The 20,872-nt window shown below is 41.2% G+C and overlaps 1 protein-coding gene across 1 annotated transcript in view; it reads right to left on the minus strand.

Moving 5' to 3' along the window:
- LOC109925993 (cathepsin E-A-like) overlaps positions 1-17,208 on the minus strand; it is a 25,646-nt gene extending 8,438 nt beyond the window's left edge. The window contains exons 1-6 of the mRNA XM_048611815.1: positions 17,050-17,208; positions 15,875-16,037; positions 10,870-10,987; positions 8,693-8,811; positions 7,794-7,993; positions 4,297-4,419 (exon numbers count right to left, since the gene is read on the minus strand). Coding sequence (XP_048467772.1) covers positions 4,297-4,419; positions 7,794-7,993; positions 8,693-8,811; positions 10,870-10,987; positions 15,875-16,037; positions 17,050-17,105 — 779 coding nt within the window. The 5' untranslated portion in view covers positions 17,106-17,208. The remainder of the gene's footprint in view (positions 1-4,296; positions 4,420-7,793; positions 7,994-8,692; positions 8,812-10,869; positions 10,988-15,874; positions 16,038-17,049) is intronic.
- Positions 17,209-20,872: the final 3,664 nt, after the last annotated feature.

Consider the following 20,872-nt stretch of genomic DNA (forward strand, 5'->3'; position numbering starts at 1 on the left):
ATCTAATTTTCCCCTGTTTGCTGTCAAAGCAAAATTGTTTAAAGTACCACTTAGCAGCAATTATAGCCCAGCTAATCATTTAACTATAAACGCATGCAATAGCTCATTTAACAACTTTGTCTATTCTCTAAGATGTCTGTCCTGAGTGACTAGAATAGGATTGCTTTTGGCCGGATTCATCATCCACATCTTTCAATAGTCATTAAAAAAAAATTGCTATGTGGGTGTCTGCAGCTTTTAATATTTCAAACATCAGAAAATGTAGATCACTGGTATGTTTGTTTGTTCTTTACTCGAGCCAGTAGTTTTTAAAACACTCTTAGATAAATGACCCTAGGAAGAGGCTAATGTTTAGTCTGTGATGGAACTGACATACATGAGCTCTAGAAGCATGAGGTTGATAAGCTGGATGTTGTTTTACTCTTTTGGAAATAGCCCATAAGACCATAAGGTATAGGAGCAAAATTAGGCCAATCAGCTTGCATGACTCTCTGCGGCAATCGGTTCCACAGATTCACCACCCTCTGCCTAAAGAAATTTCTCTTCCTCTCAGGTCTAAAGGGTCATCCTTTCATCCTGAGGCTGTGCCCTCTGGTCTGAGACTCTCCTACTAGTGGAAATATCTTCTCCGTGTCCACTTTATCCAGGCCTGTCAGTATTCTCCAAGTTTCAATAAGATTCCCCCTTGTCCTTCTAAACTCCATCGAGTACAGATCCAGAGTCCTCAACCGCTCCTCAGAAGACAAGCCTTTCTTCCCCTAGATCTTTCTTGTAAACTTCCTCTGGATCCCCTCAAATGCCGGCCCATCATTCCTTAGAAATGCGTCCCCACACTACTCACAATATTCCAAGTGAGGTCTGACCAGAACCTTATACAGCCTCAGCAGTACATCTCTGCTCTTGTATTATAGCCCTTTTAAAAGGAATGCTAACATTGCATTGCCTTCCTAACTGCTAACTGAACATACAATTTAGCCTTAAGACAGTCTCCTGAACTAGGTTTCCCAAGCCCTTTTGTGCTTCAGGTTTCCAAAGCCTTTCCCCTTTTAGAAAATAATCTACACGTCTATTCTTCCTACCAAAGAATATAATCTCACACTTTCCAACATTGTATTGCATCTGCCACTTCTTTGCCCATTCTCCTAGCCTGTCTGAGTCCTGCTGCAGCCTCCCCACTTTCTCAACACTTACCTGTCCCTCCATCTATCTTTGTGTCATCTGCAAATTTAGCAACAATACCTTCAGTTCCTTTGTACAGATCACTAATGTATAATGCGAATAGCTGTAGTCTCAACACTGACCCCTACAGAACTCCACTAATCACCAGTTGCCATCCTGAAAGACACCCCTTTATCCCCACTCTCTGCCTTCTGCCAGTCACAAATCCTCTATCCATGCCAGTACCTTGCCCCTAACACCATGGACTCATCTTATTTAGCAGCTTCCATAGCAGCATTTTATCAAAGGCCTTATGGAGATCCAAATAGATCATGTCCACTGTCTGTTCTTTATCTAACTTGCTTGTTAACTCCTCAAAGAATTCAAACAGATTTGTCCTCCCCTTGACAAAGCCATGCTGACTCCATCCTATTTTACAATGTACTTTCAAGTACTCAACAATCTCATCCTTAATAATGGACTGTAAAATCTTACCAATGCCTGAGAACAGGCTAACTGGCCTATAGATTCCTGTCTTCTTCCTTCCTACTTTTTCAAGCAGGAATGTTGCATTAGCCATTTTCTAGTCCTCTGGGACCCTTCCTGACTCCAGTGATTCCTGAAAGGTCACCACCAATGCCTCTACAATCTCCTCAGCTATCGCCTTCAAAACTCTGTGATGTAGTCCATCTGGTCCAGTTGATTTTCAAACTTCAGACCTTTCAAATTCCCTAGCACCTTCTCCTTAGTGAAGACCACTGCGCAAACCTCTGCCCCCTGACTCTTTTGAAGTTCTGGTATGCTGCTGTGAAAACTGATGCAGAGTATCTGTTCAGTTCCTCCACCATTTCTTTGTTCCCCATTACTCCTGCTCCAACCTTATTTTCCAGCAGCCCGATGCTCAGTCTTGTCTCTCTCTTAACTTTTAGATGTCTAAAAGAAAACTCTTGCAGTCTTCTTCTTTATTACTAGCTAGTTTACTCTCATATTTCATCTTCTCCCCCCTTATTGTGTTTTCAGTTATCCTCTGCTGGTTTTTAAAGGCTTCCCAATCCTCTGGCTTCTCACTAGTCTTCACCATTTGTATGCTTTTTCTTTTGTTTTTATATTGTCCCTGACTCCCCTTGGCAGCCATGGTTTCCTCATCCTTCCTTTAGTATGTTTCTTCTTCCTTGGGATGAATTTCTGCTGTGTCTTCTGAATTGCCCGATGAAACTCTGCCATCGATGCTCCACTGTCTTCCAAGCTAGGATCCACATCCTATCAACTCTGGCCAGCTCCACCCTCATGTCTTTGGAGTTACCTTTACTCAATTGTAATACCATAACATCCAATTTCAGCTTCTTCCTCTCAAACTGCAGTGTGATTTTATCATATCTCAATCACTGTCTCCTAGAAGTTACATCACCTTGAGCTCCCTAATCAATTCTGCCTCATTACACATCATCAAACCCAGAATTGTCCGTTCCCTAGCAGGCCCTACCACAAACTGCTCCAAAAGAAAATCTTCTAGACATTCCACAAATTCCTTTTCTTGAGATCAGCTACCAACCTGATTTTCACAGTCCTCCACATATTGAAGTTCCCCATGATTATTCTAACAGTGGCTTTTCTTACATGCCGTTTCTATCTCCTAATTTTATTTTCTTCCCCACATCCTGACTATTGCTAAGAGGTCTGTGCACAACTCTCACCAGGACCTTTCTCCTTTGTGGTTCCTCAACTCTACCCACTCAGATTCTATACCTTCATAGTTTCTTTTGTTAAGATTTAAGAGCCTTGTTTCTGATTAAACTGCATCACTTTCGAGCTTAAATGGAACATTCTTTTACATTATAGTCACTCTTCCCTGAAGGTTTCTCTACAACAATATTATTAATATGCCCTTTGTCGTTGCACAATACTAGATCTAAAAAAGCCCGTTTCCTGGTTGGTTCTACAAGGTATGGCTCTAAAAAACCTTCTAACGCACATTTCAAGGATTCATTCTCTATAAGACTTACTTAGGTTTCCCAATTTCCATGTAGATTAAAAACCTCCATGATTACGATATTACTGTAATTATACACACCTAAATTCCAGAGTTATACTGTGAGTTGGTTACCTCTGCTGTTTAGGGGCTGATGAATAGCTTGCGCCAATGTTTTTTTGCCTCTTGATGCTTCCTAATTCCACTTAAACTGATTCTGTTGTCTTTAACATTAGGACAAAGATAATCTCTCACTCCAATATGAATGCACACTTTAATTTACAGAGTTACCACCCAATCTTTTCCCACCTGTATATTCTTCCTGAATGTCACATACCCTTAGATATCAAGGTCCCAGATTTGGTTTCATTGTAGCCATAGCTCTCTAATGGTTATCAGATTGTACATGTGGCATTCTATATGCGCTGACAATTAATTTGTTTTATTATTAATGCTGTGGGCATTCAGATGCAAAAATTTTCTTGCCTTCATCAGACAGGACACTGGATCTTAAGATTAAAATTGTACAATTAATTTGTGGTTACTATATTCTTAGACTTAAGTCACAGATTCTGCAGAATTAAACAGACAATGGCATATAACAGAAAATTAGTTGGCCCTAAAAGTCTATGCAGGTGTTACACAATAACATCATCTCTCCTTGTTCACGTATCCCTCTATTCCTTTCCCTCTCATGTATTTATCTAACTTTCCCTTGAATACATTGATGTTATTCACCTCAAATTATAGCCGGGAGTTTCTATTTTCCATTAACCTTAACCAATCTTGGAACAATCTGATACTGAATACCCCTAGAGTATGGGACTGACTCCTCACGAATGTAAGAAAATAAGCAGTTCCGACTCTTTATTTTGTTCTGAGGAATCTCTTGCTTAATCCGAAAATTATTCTGTGACCACACTATTACCCTCCCCATCCTTGTGACCAAATGCCTCCCTCCTTTACTCAGATTTTCCGATCACATATCATCCTGAAGTTACTGCTATAAAACCTAATTCAGAGCCAGAGATCATGTTAATTGAAGGGTTCCTCTATGGGAAGCAGGTTTTGAATGCCAGCATGTGGTTCGGTGAAAAACTACATGCCCTGGAGCACCACCTATGATATGGAATAAGAACAAACGCAGTTTATCTCACGCATGCATTTACCCATCTAACTGAATTTGCCAGTATCCTTTGTTGGTCACAGGAATCCAGTGGAGTTCACCAATGAAGTGTGAAGTATCAAATCCACCAAAAATAATTTCACTCCCAGCCCCATCATTTGGATTTCTGGGAAATAAAACAAAAAGAGAAAGCTTTAAAGTTTGGTCAAGAATGATGAAAAATAATCAATAAAATACAGCAGAAGTGACAGCAGATTGTAATAGAAATCAGTGTTTGTTTAAAGAAGTATAGCTCAACATTTCTTCCATTCAGCGTTAGTAATAACCACGTAATTTGTATCCAGTTAGGAATTGTCCCTTCCTTCTCTACTCTTGTTAAGGAAATTGAGTGAGTTTGGACAACTTGATGTGATGCTTAGCTTCCACTGGGCAAAATCTCTAGGTTGATTTGAGAAGAAGATTGCAGGAGCCTTGAGAGGAGTTATGGGATCTGGGATCCTGAGCTAAAGGCATTGGGGTGAGAGTCTTCAAATCCAGGAATCATCAAGTTGGCTAGAGATCAGCAAAGACTGTGACACCTATCCAAAGATTTGCCAACATTCTGATGGCGGTGACAGAACAGCAGGCTTGGTGGTGGTGGGATAGGCCCGAGGAATGAAATCTTTAAAACCAGAGGAAACAGGAAGTGGTTTATGAGTGTTCTGAATTGCTGAGACCTGGCAGTTTAGTGAAGGAACCTTGCTGACCACGGAATTCAATCTTACATTCTTTCCAAATCTTTTAGAAAATGTTGTGTTCATGGACACTGCATCTGTAGAGGAAACGCTTGCAGGCAATGCAGTAACAGCCCCTATGATGTACATATGTCCTGCTGAGCTGGGAATGACAGGGAGCTGAGCAGTATGCAGTCTTTGCTGATCTCTAGGCAACTTGATATTCCTAGACTTGAAGACTTCCATCTCAGTGCCTTTAGTTGACGATCCCAGTGTGCAGAGCAGGGTAGTGGAGCCTGTAGTGGGAGTGTAGAGCAGGAAGTGGGAGAAGCAGACTCTGGAGCTGTGAGCAGAGGGAAGGAGGAGAGGGTTCCTTGGTTGCCGGAGCCATCATTGAACACGTGCAAATGCATCATGTCATGGCAGTGTGACATCACCAGCGTCAACCGCTCATGTACACATGTGGATATCTTTCCTCCCACCCTGACATTGGCAACACATAAATGCAAAGAAACTCTGGTAATGCTCATAGTTTGAGGGGAAATGCCCCTTCTGCTCTTCAATTCTTATTGTACAATGATTGAACACTGAGAAATGTGGCAAACTGTAGACTCACAAATGACAGTGCCAGGGATTGGGTTCGATTCCAGCCTCAGGTGACTGTCCGTGCGGAGTTTGCATATTCTCCCCGTGTCTGTGTGGGTTTCCTCCAGGTGCTCCGGTTTCCTCCCACAGTCCAAATATGTGCAGGTTAAGTGGATGGCCATGCTAAACTGCCTGTGGTATCCAGGGATGTGCAGCTTAGGAGGATTAGCCATGGGAAATGCAAGGTTATAGGGACACTGTAGGGGCGTGGGTCTGGGAGGGTTACTCTTTAGACGGTCGGTTTAGACTCGATGGGCTGAATGGCCCCCTTCCACACTGTAGGGGTTCTGTGATTCCATGATTCTGTGATACAGATGTAATTAAAACTGCAAGGTTAAAAATACCTAGCTGAAGACCAGGTTCTGGAAGTGGCAGATAGAAACTTTAACATACCATCATAAGATTAACTAATGGATAAATTTGAAAACTTGAATGTGAAATTTTGATTATATGTTATTCAGAAAATTTGTTCAAATCATTCTTTTGGGCAATCGGGCAGAGGTCCCCAAAACCTGGTTCATAGCGAGGAAATTCTGAGGACATAAGATTTGACACTGTAATGGCAGCCTTGCAGCATTGGGTCACTTTGATTGAACTTCAACTCTCGACACACTCTGTGGCAAGGTTCTAGTACCTTACTACAAGATCTGCTCAAATTTGATCCAGCACTAATCAGCACCCACAAACTTAGAGAACGAATGAATGATGTTATTCATCTTGAGAGGGATATGGCAATCAGGAAGAAAACAATGATGTTTCTCTTTCAGGTATCTGAACATTATCACACAGCCTGAATTCTAATTGTCCACTCTCTGAGGGTACACAATTTCAATTGCTGTGCTCTCGTATGTACAAGACAATGCAAGTGATCCGTGATACAGTCCTACGACATGTATGTTAATGGATGGTCTATCTCGACTTCATCTCGTGGTCTCTTAGAGGCACTGGAAACTGCAAAGACTACAAATCTTCACAACATTCCGGTCACAGTACTGAAGACCTATGCTCCAGAACTTGCCATGCCCCTAGTCAGGCTGTTCCAGAACACTTACAACATTGGCATCTACCCGACAAAGAGATCATTGTTCAGGTATACCTTGCGTACAAAAAGGAAGGAAATTCAACCCAGCCAATTACCGCCCCACACTCAAACACCAGCAAACTGATGGAAAGTGTCATCAGAACTGCCATTAAGCTGCAAATGCTCAGTAATACCTGCTCACTAGCACTCAGGCACACCATACTCCTATTTCCTATGTTCTTAAAACTCTCTCGCATATTTCATATACCTCAGATTAATGCAAAGTTGATATCTGCTCCTCAGTGTGAAGCCAATACATTTACAAGATTTTAAAATATCTCTACAAGCAAAAATCGTTGCTTGCAGCTCAAATTGTAATAGCTTCTGGTGACTGTTTACTTTACACTGAGTCCACACCTAGGCTTAATCAATCAAGCACAGTGAGCAAAGCTCAGTTAGCAGAAAGATACAATCAAACAGAAAGTAATTAAGGAGCACATATTTAAATCCCTCATCCACTCATTCTCTAATCTTTACTATTACTGATACCTTTACCTGAAAGCAGACAGAAGCAGATTTTCTAGTTGAGTTTTGTTTTGTTCCCTAGACCAGGAGCATTTGAAATCATTTTCTAAACAACTATTCACACAATTCAGTCTAGGAAACGAACCCAGAAGTTTCTTGATCCATAGAGATGTATATTTGAACTGGATCTTCAGGGAGAAGTTTAGGGTGTGGAGGGATGGTGGTCATGGGGGCAATTTATACAGTGTCTCTTGTAGATACATGAAATCCCAAAATATGTTCCAACTAATGAAGTAAATTATATTTATATTTCAGTACAGTCATCCCTTTCACAAAATACCTCAGTAATGTGACATAATTTTTGCATAAACAGAAGTGAATCTTGGTGTTTAAAACAGAAATACATGATAATGGATTCAGATTGGTTAAAGAAATCAGGATTTGCATCAATTAAGTGCTTGATTGTTCTGAATCATATTGACCGAACACTGTGCCGTAGAATTTGAATACATGGGTAAAATTCCAATCTTGAACATTGTATTGCATATATTGTGTAAAAAGGAATCGTTATCTTAAAAGATTCAAACCTCAAATATTTAATCTACTTCGTATATGGACCATAAAAGAAAGACTCACCTACTAAGATACACAGAAAAGAGGGGCAAGTTTACTAAGCCTTGTGCCATCATGTTGTCAAATACAGGCGTGGCATCTGCTGTTGCAATAGATGGGTAAGCTAATCCAAGAATCCCATCAAACGGGGAATACAAAAATGTCGTGCCAGGCTCTGTCACACTCTCGCCAAATTTCTGGTTCACAACAGTGATGCCTTCAACCTAAGCACAAAAAGAAAGATCTGAATTTTTGTGACATTATTCCTGACCTCAAGACATCTCAAAGTATTGAAGTACTTCTGAAGTGTAGCTCCTGTTGTAATGTAGGAAACACATTGAAGCAAATTCTGAACAGCAAGTCCTACAAGGTGATGATACAATGACTAAATAACCTGTTTTATTGATGTAAGTTGAGGAATAAACAACGACTGGAACACTGATGATAATTTTTCTGCTCTTCTCAATTGTCCCATGGGACATTTTACAAATGCCTGAGAGGAAGTCAAGGCTTTGGCTTCAGGTCTGTTCTAAAAGACAGCATTTCTGACAGTGCAGCAATTCATCAGCATTGCCCTGGAGAATCAGCCAATATTTTGTACTGAAATCTCTAAAGAACGTGAAAAAAATACAGGTAAAAAGGAGTATGTTTAAGCTGCCACCAGCCTGAAACCAAATGTAATAGAAATAAAACTGGGAATAGTAGAAGTGCTCAGCAGATCATCATCTATGGCAAGAGCAACGCACTGAGCAATTCAAGTCAATAACATTAAGTACCCACAAGCAATCCACCCTTCCACCTATTGGGTGATACAAGCCTTGTTTGGATTAACTTGTCCTGTTTAATGGAATGTTCCTCATTGCACAGGCACGGCACCACTCTTGACATTTCAGATTCCTGTTTAGGATACAAAAATTACTTACTGTGACGGTATCTATTCCAATTATTCCTGTCAGACTGCCTGTACCATAATGGATAGAGAAAGGGCGGCCATCCCTTGTATAAGTTGATGATTTATCTGGGATGAACTTGTCATGCTCTTCTGTAAAAGTAAAAAAAATGTCCTTTGCACTGAGACAGAATTATAGTAAACAAAACCAACCTGGTTTAATATTTCAACGTATAGACTTTGCAAAGAGACATTTCATTGGACCATTTGTCTTGTCCTCATTAGGACAGAATGGCTGTTATTAAATTCCAAAGGCAATAACAATACCTTGTAGAAATTGCTGTTCACTTTGAGATTTGGCATTCCTGCAATTTTGTTTTGAAGAGTGTAAATTAAAGAGCATAAACGGGCACATCTCTTTTCCCAGAAATATTCTATGTATAAGAAAGTTAATTCTCCTTCTCCAAAGAGAAGATGACATCCTTGTTGGTACAGCATATCGAGGCTAATTCTCATTACAAAATCATTCTCATTCCTTTTCAAATGAATGAGCATGCAACATTTTGGAATAGCAGAGTCTGAATAGAGAGGGCAATATGATAGCTTAGATGTGGTCAGTTTACTGGATATTTGAAAGGAGGTTCTAGATCAGGAGAATAGGAATCTAACAGTGAATGTTACCTATTTGATTCACACACAACCAAATTCACAGAGTGCCTGCCCACTGGATGATAGTACATGTTGGGGTAAGTACAAGGTTGAAGGATAGATAATGTAGAGTGGGGGTGATTGGGGAGTTGTCAGACTGGAAACTGGCTTCCAGCGGAGGTCAGTGACATGGTGTTGTTTCTGATCTTTTATAAATAATTTGTGTAGTGATTGTAATACGTTCAGTCAGGTGGACCTCATAGAATATGAGTTCCCTGATTAGGGCTGTTAATCTGGTCCAATCAGGGAGCCCTGGCTGACAAATAAGAGCAGGAATGTCAGACACCCTGTTCACTCTGGCAGCTGTCTCTCAGAGAGCTGGATCAGTGCCAATGAATCTCCACGTGTAAATAAAGGGTGACTTGGTGACAGGATACAGGCCGCTGTGGAGATATTTCAATTTGGACAATGTAATATTGCCTCGCGAGTCTAAGTTAACCAATGACACAAAACTGGATATAGTTTCCAGTGATGAATCCTTGACAACTCTCAAACACATTACAGCAGTCAGTGAAGGGGCAGGAGTGGCACAGACTGTAGTTGGAGCCATCTTCTTGCTGTCCATTGCTAGAAATTTTGTTTCCTTTATCCTCTCATGAGGTGTGAACATCTCTGCCAAATCCAGAATTAGTTGCCTATCTCTAATTATGCATGAACTGTGGGCAGTTAAGAGTCAATCACATTACTGTGGGTCTGGAGTAACATGTAGACTGGACCAGGTTAGGTCTGCAGATTTCCTTCCCTAAATGATTTTAGTCAATAAGATGACCTTTTGCAACAATCATTGATAGTTGTCATGGTCACCATTACTGAAACTAGATGAATGTTCCAATCTTAGGTGGGACTTTATGTTCCAGATGGAAGTGAGACTGACAGTTTGCCATCATTTACCTGCTATATCCATTAGTCCTTCATTCCATCCATCCTCTGATGCCTGAAAAACTCAGGCATATTGTAATTTCAATAGAGAAAGAAACATACATAGGAGTGCTTTAGGCACATTCTTGCCTTTGAATCCTGACAATTACCTGACATGGCCATTGTGAAATTGCCTTTGTAGAAATGGGCTGATTGACACTTGACACAAAGCTGGACCTCCTGCCTCTGCTCCCAGGCAGGTGAGCACGTTGCATTTTCCCACCACTACCACCATTCATCACTCATGCATGCCAGGTTTTGCCAACCACTGGTTTGGGTCCTCACCTGCAATATGGGAATTACCAGACCCCAGCAAAACCAGACATAACCAAACATTGATGTTTTAGACACAATGAAAGATCCATGCTGTCATTGTGTTCAAGGTTCTTGGGATGTTGTTGTCCAATCCTTAAAAAACTTCACCTCCAAAATTGACAACACCTGATATATCCTCTCATACATGTCTAAAAACAGAAAACAATGCAAATTGTGATGATAACCTGGATTCTAAGGGGAGCACCAATCAGAGCAAGAATTTTGGGGATTAACCTGGTGACAATGCAATCTCTCACTGGTCTTACTTACTGCAAGCTCTGCTGTAGCAATAAACAGAAGGCACCCATAAATTGGATGAACCAGTATCGAATACAACAGTGAAATTCTGAGGTGGTGTGCCAATGGAAATCTCCCCACCGTACTGTGTCTGTAAAGAGAAATGATTAATTATATAAATGCACTTAGCAGTAGGTTGGCCTGATAGCAAAGTCCACATTTATGCAATGAAACACGGTTGATTCATAATATCAACAATGAGCAACATAACGGTAAATTTTCTTCTGATAAATTCCATCCATCCAAGCTTATCATGGTAAAGGAAATGTTTTTCTATGCTCTTGAAATCCGGAACAGGACCCGAATCCTCAGTAAACTATAAGGCTTTAATTACAACTGCTTTATCAAGTCATTTATGGGAACCGATTGATTTCAACTGGAAGGAAGAGTAGGCATGGAACTGGAGCAGTGATGGCAAATCATGGACTATGAGGCATTTGAACTTCTGAAAACTTGTGTGAATCACATGGGTAGAGGCGAGTCAGCACTGGTCACGTAATTAATCACATACATCCATGATTCATCTGACGCCTTACGCTGGTTTCAAAGCTTCCAGTTTACTGGCTCTAGCCACCTCCTCTTTACCATGCATGTGCAATCCCTTTACGCATCCATTCCCCACCAGGAGGGTCTTAGGGCTCTCGGCTTCTTCCTTGAGCAAAGACCTGAACCATCCCCACCCACCACCAACCTCCTCGTTTGGCTGAGCTTGTCCTCACCTTCAACAACTTCTCTTTCAACTCCTCTCATTTTCTTCAGGTAAGAGGGGTTGCCATGGGTACCCGCATGGGCCCTAGTTATGCCTGTCTCTTCGTGGGGTACGTGGAACATTCCTTGTTCCAGTCCTATTCTGGCCCCCACCCACAACTCTTTCTCCAATACATCAATGATATCATCGGTGCTGCTCCCCTCTCTCGTCGAGAATTGGAAATCTTCATCAATTTCGCCTCCAATTTCCACCCTGCCCTCACTTTCACCTGGTCTATCTCTGACTCCTCCCTTCCCTTCCTCGACATTTCTGTTTCCATTTCTGGGGATAGACTGGCCACTAATATCCATTACCAAACTCACTGACTCCCACAGCTACCTGGACTATACATCCTCACACCCCACTTCCTGTAAAGACTCTATCCCATTCTCTCAGTTCCTCTGTCTCCATCGCATATGTTCAGATGAGGCCAACTTCGACAAGGGAGCCTCCGAAATGTCCACCTTCTTCCTCAAACGAGGATTCCCCAGCTCCGTTGTCGACAGGGCCCTCAATCGGGTCCGACCCATCTCCTGCACTTCTGCCCTCACCCATTCTCTTCCCTCCTGCAACAGCGATAGGGTTTCCCTTATCCTCACATACCATCCCACCAGCATCCACATCCAGAAGATCATCAGACGCCATTTCCGCCACCTCCAGCAAGCTGCCACCACCAGACACATATTCCCCTCCCCTCCCTAGTCTGCCTCCGGGACACCCTGGTCCCTACTTCCTTCACCCCCAACACCTCCCCACAGCTCTACGGCACCTTCCCCTGTAACCGGCGAAGGTGCAACACCTGCGCATTTACCTCCTCCCTCCCCAGTATCCAAGGGCCCAAACATAACTTCCAGGTGAAGCAACACTTCACCTGCACTTCCAAGAATCTAGCCTACTGCATTCGCTGCTCACAATGTGGTCTCCTCTACATTGGGGAAACGAAGTGTAGACTTGGCAACCGCTTCGCAGAACATCTACATTCTGCTTGCAAAAAAGACCCTGAACTATCTGTTGCCTGCCACTTCAATGCACCACCCTGCTCCCTGGCCAACATCTATGTCTCCGGCTTGCTGCAGTGTTCCAGCGAAGCCCAGCGCAAGCTGGAGGAACAACACCTCATTTTCCGCTTGGGGACCTTACAGTCCTCCGGACTCAATATTGAGTTCAATAATTTTAGGGCCTAAACTCTCCCATGTCCCAGCCCCCCACCCCACACACCAGGCCTTGTTACCACATAGCCTGCCACTACACACCCCCTGTTGTTAGTCACTAACAGTCCCCATTAACAACTATTCACCTTCCCAGCCTGATCGTTAGCAACTCCTTTGTCTGTCCAACTGTCTTTCTCTCTCTTTAGGCTCTATCCTATCATTTACTCCCTACCCCACCCACCTCCCTATTTTCTGCATATAAACTGATGTCTTCCCAGCCACGATCAGTTCTGAGGAAGGGTCACCAGACCCAAAACGTTAACTCTGTTTTCTCCTCCACAGATGCTGCCAGACCTGCTGAGCTTTTCCAGTAGCTTTGGTTTTGTTCCTGATTTACAGCATCCACAGTCTTTCTGGTTTTTAATTAGTCAGGTGATGGGTCAGATGGTGGGGGCACCAGGCCCAGTTTCCTCAGTAACTTATCAAAATGGTCCCTAGTGAGGGAATTAGTGAATCAGGGCAGAGAACAAGCCAGCAGTCTGGAGATGGGCTGGAGGGTAGGTGGTAGAGAACATGTAAGACCATCATGGAATGGAGAAACACTCCTGGTGCTATTTAACAGAAGAAACCTTCATTTGCAATCTTGCTGTGTCAGGTTTTGCAGAAGTGTTCTATTCAGTTTGCGCCACAGTCAGGCCTGGAGTTAAAGTGACAATTCTGCCTTATAAGAAAGCCATTGAAATCGAAATAGGAGGCTTTTTTTGTGCCTGAACAAAATTGAAGTGTGGGCAGAAACATGGTGTAAATGCTCTCTCATTAGGTTCATCCTCATTTATTTACCTGATTTCCACTGGATGAGGAAGAGTTAATATTGGACTTTGAAGGCAGAATTTGTGGCCACCGCCAAGGTTGGAAACAGGGGCCTGAAAATACCATCAGCGCTGACCAGTGTACCTTTCAGTTGCCAGCCATCTTGATCAAGCCAAGTGTGGGCTATGCAACACCGCAAAGTGGGAAGTCAGTTAAAGGAGGTTCCCCAGTTTGTTTCTAGTTTACAAATGCAATGGCGGGCATTGAGAGGGAGGCTGCTGTGAGGGCAGTTCAAATATGTTCAGGTGCAGCCAACAGATGACCTTTAGGGGAGCTCCCAGCTACTCTCTACATTTTCCACACTATATCTTTGGGTGACATGGCTCTTTATTCCTGTTTATAAATCACATTTTAATAAAGAGTTGGTATGGTGGCTCCTTTATGTTGAAGCACCCTTTGTTACTTCCCCTTTACTGCAGGCCGCTGCCCCTCTGAAGTTGGATGCCCTCTGATTGGCTTTCTAAAGCTCACTTGCCATCTTTCTTAGTAGAAGGAACCTGACTCTATGCCAATTGGAGGGGTACCCTGATCAAAAGCTCAATGGGTGGCCAGCTCCTCCCAGGGTTGGAGGGGGGTCCTTCAGGCAACAGAAATAATTCCATCACCTAATTCCCAATAGAACATTTCCACCCTAAGTTTCTTCCACTGTTTCATTTCTTTGTTTTTCCATTTTAAGTTGCTGTAAGTGTAGCTACAATTTCAAAGCACAGGATGCCTCAAAATTAAGTGAAGATGTTGTTATGGGTAGATGAAGCCCCCCTCAAAACATATCAAGGAAATAACCTAGACCCTAACTTTTTCTTATTTTTAAGGCAAGTGCCAGGCATTGCATTCTGGATACAATTCGATTGGTCAAACTACCAGGCTTGAAGCAAAACACATTTTATTCATGCACTATAATTAAAATACAAACAAAAGTAAGAAGGATTGGAATAACATAACTGTTTGGAAAACTTAACAGAATGATAGATTAATTAACTACGAAACAATAACTGTACTAATATAGTAACATCTCATAAACACACCCTTGGCAAAAGCAAATTCAGTAAAACAGATTGTTTCACGTGCAATTCTAGCAGCAGGAAGGAAACCCCAGCTTTTAGCTGTAACAGAGAAAGGAATAAAAGCTTCCACATCCAGTTTCAAGGTCCCAGTAACTGGTATTGAAAGCTAAACTAAAAGTCCTGGTTCTATGAGACTTGACCCCACCCATTCAGGCTGCTTTTATTGTTCCAACTTTAAAAAAAAACCAAGGTCTCACAAGCTGTTTACATCATTGGCTTTGAACACTCGGCATCTCTGCCTCAACCTTTTTTCAAAAGAAAAACCCAGGACAAAATATACCTCTTACAGCTACAGTATCATCACAATGTATTGGTCATAGTACCTCCTGAAAGACAACTGAATCAGAGAAAACAAAATTCAAACTTCATATCAGTCCTATGCCAGAAAGAAACTCATACCATTGTTATAATTTGGGCCAGTGAACATGTCAAAAAATAAACAAGGATAGAGTAAATATTGTCAAAAATCTCAAGTCTTCTAGCCACAGTCTATACAAAGCATTTTACTTTATGAAAGCCCCTCTGACCGAGGCAATGAGTTCAGGATAAGTTATACGAAATAGCTGAAATATATGTTGCCATGCATTAAGTATTAAATTCTGCCCTTGTCTAGTGACTGTGAATAATTTTCAACAGCTCGGTGCTGAATATCTGTGTAACACTTAGCCAATGTCCCAACCAATGTATTGGCAATTGCACTTCAAACTTCTTCATAATTATCTTGGTGACCTTTCAAAGAATTTAGAACAGGCTACTTAACAAGCATTAATGCAAAAGCTCTTTTGGTTTGTTGCTTTTTTAATGTTCATATTACTAATGGAGATGTTCCGACATGTCTGAGTGCTTTATGTGTGATCATCCTTATATGTAAAGATCACAGTCTTTTCAGTCCAACTTGCGTTAGGTCTCATTAGGAAGTTGAAAGGTAAGTGCTCAATGTCTCACTCAGTTTGTGAAACAATAACAGCTAAAATTTATTACTTGATTTTCCTCTGACGATTATTGTCCTACCCAATTTAGTCATCTTGCTACATTAAAGGTATTCTGTCAGTAGCTATGTAAGTTTCATTTATTTAGTTTCTAATTCCAATATCTATAACTCAGCTTCACAGGTAAGTTTAAGCTATTTGCCAGAACAGACTTACATCCATGTAATTGAGAAGGGGCTCGGCTGTTTTTTGTATGGCAGAACACTCCTGAGGTTGACCCATTTGTACCATATCCATCTTATGGTGTTCCCAGAAATACGAGAGCATCCCTTTCTCTCTCATTGTTTGCTTGATCGACTTGTGCTTCTTCAGTGGGATTCTGTCAAATTATAATAAGAAAAATTGATGAAGCCACAAACAATGATCGAACATGATCTCCCTGCTAAAGATTAGCTTCCAAATGATATAATTTCCATATTTCTGCAAAGCATCTGTCTCAATTCTTTTATTGTGAAGCAGCTTTTAAATTGACACTTGTAAAGAAGGGAAGGGCAGTAAAAAATTAATTAGTCTATTCAGGTATTTTGCCTTCTAGCACGGAGGACCATCTTTCGAAATTATTGCCCACCCTCTCCCACAAACTCAGCTGACCCATGGGAGTGGCAAATAAATGGAAAATGCCATTAGATTAGACCCCAGTTCTTTCCTTCACTGCCTGACTCTCTGACTTGTAGCAACACCTAACAATACCAGGCAATACACCTCCATCCCTACTGCAGAAAAGAACCTTCATTTTACTGGTGAGCAATTCTTCCATTATCCACAATGACATACTTCCTAACTTCTCAAAATATTTTTACTTGTTAAGTTTGGGGTGGTATTGAGTTATGAGGTCCCAGATTAGGAAACTATGGCAAACAGCAAACTGATTGTTACACAGTTAGATGGTTGTTTTTTCGAATCCTAAAGGAAGAGTAGTTTATTGAGATTAATGAAGGAACATTTAAAAAAAAAAGCAGGAGCACTTCAGAACTCCTCTGACATCCCTGTTTTGATTACGCTTAATGATTGATATTCCAGAGTCCTCTGGGGTAGAGAATCTAAAATAACACAATGTCGTGAAGGAAGAGATGTCATCTCACCTGACCCTTAAATGTTTGACCCCCTTCTTCTGAGAATATGGCCCCTGTTTCTTGACAATCCAGAGGGGACAGTCATTTGAGATGAAAGCAAACACACCACCCAAGGTCAAGTTAGTTAGAAGGCTCAAAGCAAAGCTAAAATTATAAAGTTGTGAACAATCTTATTGACCTTTGGATATTCTGGTCTTCCTCGGTACAGATTTAAATCAAGAGCATCATCTCTTAGGAAAACTGATTCTGTTTTGTTACCTTTTAAGGCATTCTGTCAAATGGAAACAGCAAAGTGTGAGGACTATCCACTTCATTCTGTCCTTCTGATCAGGGCCAGTAAGTTGCTTGCTGTCAGGTTACGTTCTTGTAAATGTTTAAATTGTTGCGTAAATTCTGAATTACTATAGAGTGGGAAATTATGCTCCAAGTGCAATGAAAACAGGAAGTCAAGTGAGTTTTATAGTGAATTATCAGAGCAAATTTTATGATGATGTTTCTCCTTGATAAGTCAGAACCAATTGGAAAAATACACTGCTCTATTATTAATCACTGTGAGCCACAACTTCTCTGATTAAAAAAAAGCGCATTTACTGGTTACGCCCAGTAAGCAATCAGAGGCTTGGAACCTGAAAGCAAACAGAAAGGAGATTTAACCAAAGTAGTTGAGTTGCCAGATCAAAATATCATTGTTACTGTTTGGATACATACTGTTGAATGACTCAGCTTTTAATCATTAATGCGAGCATATAGAAATTAAAGAAGAAACAAATTTTATTTTTTGCAAAATTAGGTTCATTTTGAGATTTCCAGACAGCTAGTTAGTTAGCATGAAGACTACATCAACACATTCACTCATCTGCCAAACATTGGACTGTCCATTTAAAGCCAGAAGGTAGCGAATCCCAACCCAGTCCTAATTGTTTTGGGCTTAAATTCAAATCTCAACTGAAATTTCAGATGCATGTCTCCAGATCAAGATTCATCAGAGAATCTTGGTTCGGGCATTGACTATAACAATCTCCACAAACAAGAGTGTGAAAAAATTGGAAGATTTTATGTGCCTATATTTATTCACACAAAAGCAGGTGGATGTTGGAAATCTGAAATAAAACCTGAAAAAACCAAGAAGTGTTAGAAAAGCATGCAATCGATTGGGATTCCCACAGATCAGTGGAGAGAGAAAGAAAGTGTTAACATTCCAGGTTAATGACATTTTGGATGGTAAATTGTTGATGATGATTCTGCTATTTGCAATTACATTTCTCCAGACTCCTGTTTTGTTCCTTTATTTGTCACACTAATATCTCATTTTGCCTTCTTGCACATTACCCTTTTTATCAGTTAACCTCCCAGAAGGCAAATAAAAACAAGCAAAACTTGTCAATGATACATACTGGTCTAATTCATCCTGTGTGCTTCAAATGGACAGCCAGTATGATCAGTGCATGCATTCCCAGGAATGTTTTCTTTATTCCGTCAATTTTCATGCTTGCCTACATTGCTCTTTGAATGTAGGAGTTGGGACATTATGTTGAGGTTATATAGAGGGTGTTGATGAGGCCTCTTCTGGAGTATTGCGTCCAGTCCTGGTCGCACTGTTACAAGGAGGATATTATTAAGCTGGAGAGGGTTCAGAAGAGATTTACCAGGATTTTGTCAGGAACGGAGGATTCAAGTTATAGGGGAAGGCTGGATTGCCTGGGACGCTTTTCACTGGAGTGTAGGAGGTTGAGGGGTGACCTTATAGACATTTATAAAATCATGAGGGCTATAGATAAAGTGAATGGCAAATGTCTTTTCCCTAAGATTGGGGATTTCAAGACAATGGGGCGTATTTTTAAGGTTGCAGGGGAAAGATTTAAAAAAGACTTGAGGGGTATTTTTTTTTAAAATGGGGGTTGTTCCTGTCAGGAATGAACTTCCAGAGAAAGTAATGGATTCAGGTACAGTTACAACCTCCTATGCTCCAGTGAACAATGTCCCAGTCTATCCAGCCTTTCTTTATAACTCAAACTTTTCGTATCTGGCAATATCCTGTTAAATCTCTTCTGAAACCTCTCCAGCTTAATAATATCCTTCCTATAACTGGGCGACCAGAACTGGACACAGTATTCCAGAAGAGACCTCAGCAAGACCTGTACAACCTCAACATGACTTCCCAACTTCTATACTCAAAGCAATGAAGGCAAGCATGCTAAATGCCTTCTTAACCACCCTGTCTATATGTGATGCAAACTTCAAAGAATTATGTGCCCGTACCCCTAGGTTCCTCTGTTCTACGATGCTACCCAAGGCCCTACCATTAATTGCATGACACCTACCCTTCCTTGTTGTACCAAAATGCAATATCTCGCCTGAATAAAAAATGTTTGGAGGGATATGGGCCAAGCGCAGGCAGGTTGTACTAGTTTAGTTTGGGATTATGGTCTGCATGGACTGGCTGGACTGAGGGGTCTTTTTCCATGCTGTATGACTCTATGACTCTATGATTCCTCCCTTTCATCTAGCATAGATCTTCCCTTTGTGGTTTCCTCCAATCTTCCCTTCTTTTCCTCCTGTATTGTACTTGCTTAAACATGTTAAACAAAGAACAAAGAACAAAGAAAATTACAGCACAGGAACAGGCCCTTCGGCCCTCCAAGCCTGCGCCGATCCAGATCCTCTATCTAAACCTGTTGTCTATTTTCCAAGGGTCTGTATCCCTCTGCTCCCTGCCCATTCATGTATCTGTCTAGATACATCTTAAATGACGCTATTGTGCCCGCCTCTACCACCTCCGCTGGCAACACGTTCCAGGCACCCACCACCCTCTGCGTAAAGAATTTTCCACACATATCTCCCTTAAACTTTTCCTCTCTCACCTTGAAACATCTGTAACATGTTACAGACATGTTACATCTGTAAATCTTTCCAGTGATAGGCAATTGATTTGAAATGTTAGCTTTTTCTTTCACTGAAAGTGCTGCCTAATTTTTTTCTAGCATCAACTGTTTTAACTTTGCCATCAATTTTCCTGTTCATTATTTACTGCTCAGGAGCATCATCTACTGGTTTGAGAGATGAACAACAGCAGGAATGAGAACTTTGGACAACGTCTTAATACTTTTTTAAAATTCATTTTTAGAACGTAAGAGTTGCTGGCAAGGCTAGTATTAACTGCCTATCTCTAATGGCCCTTTAGAAGGTGCGAGTGAGCTACTTTCTTGCACTCCATGCAGAGTGAATGTTTGTGCTGTTCAGGCTGGAGTTCCAGCGATATTGAAGCATCAACAAAATAATTCCAAATCAAGTGGGTGTCACCAAGAGGGAGACTTGCAGTGGGGAAGTTCCATTACTCTACTGTTCTTCTTCTAAGTGTAGAGGTCATAGATTTGAAAAGCGATATCTAGGGACATTTGGTGAGTTGTTGCAATGAATCTTGTAGGTGCTAACAGTGATGTTTTAATGGTGGATAGCGTGAATACTTCTGGTAGATGTCACATCAAGCAAATATTTGTCTTGGATGGCATTGAGTGTTGTTGGATCTGAATCAGCCAAGCGGAGAACTTCTCTTACAACCACCACACCCCAACCCCCCCAACCGACTTGTGCATTGTCAGATGGGAAAAATTTTGGTCATCAGCAGAGGAGTTAATTGTTTTGTTTCTTTAATCACCTAACTCTTCAAAGAAATTTAGTTTTAGCAAATCCTAATTTTGTAAATATCTCTGTCACTGCACTTACAAGATGTGGAGGTGCCGGTACTGGACTGGGGTGGACAAAGTCAGAAGTCACAGGACACCAGGTTATAGTCCAACAGGTTTGTTTGAAATCACAACCTTCTCGGAGCACTGCTCCTTCATCAGGTGAAGTTTCCTTCAGCGCTGTGAAAGCTTGTGATTTCAAATAAACCTGTTGGACTATAACCTGGTGTCCTGTGACTTCTGACTCTGCATTTACAAGAAAATGTTTTCATTATTTTTTAAGAAATAAAGTGTATGTACAAAACCAGACTACTTCTTGTGGTGTATGAAAGATTGTGGGTAAAAATTTGTTCTTATTGTTTGAATTAATAAAACAGTGTTTTGGGTTGAATGATACT

Source organism: Rhincodon typus, chromosome 25 (genome assembly GCF_021869965.1).
Source record: "Rhincodon typus isolate 14 chromosome 25, sRhiTyp1.1, whole genome shotgun sequence".
Lineage (NCBI taxonomy): Eukaryota > Metazoa > Chordata > Chondrichthyes > Orectolobiformes > Rhincodontidae > Rhincodon > Rhincodon typus.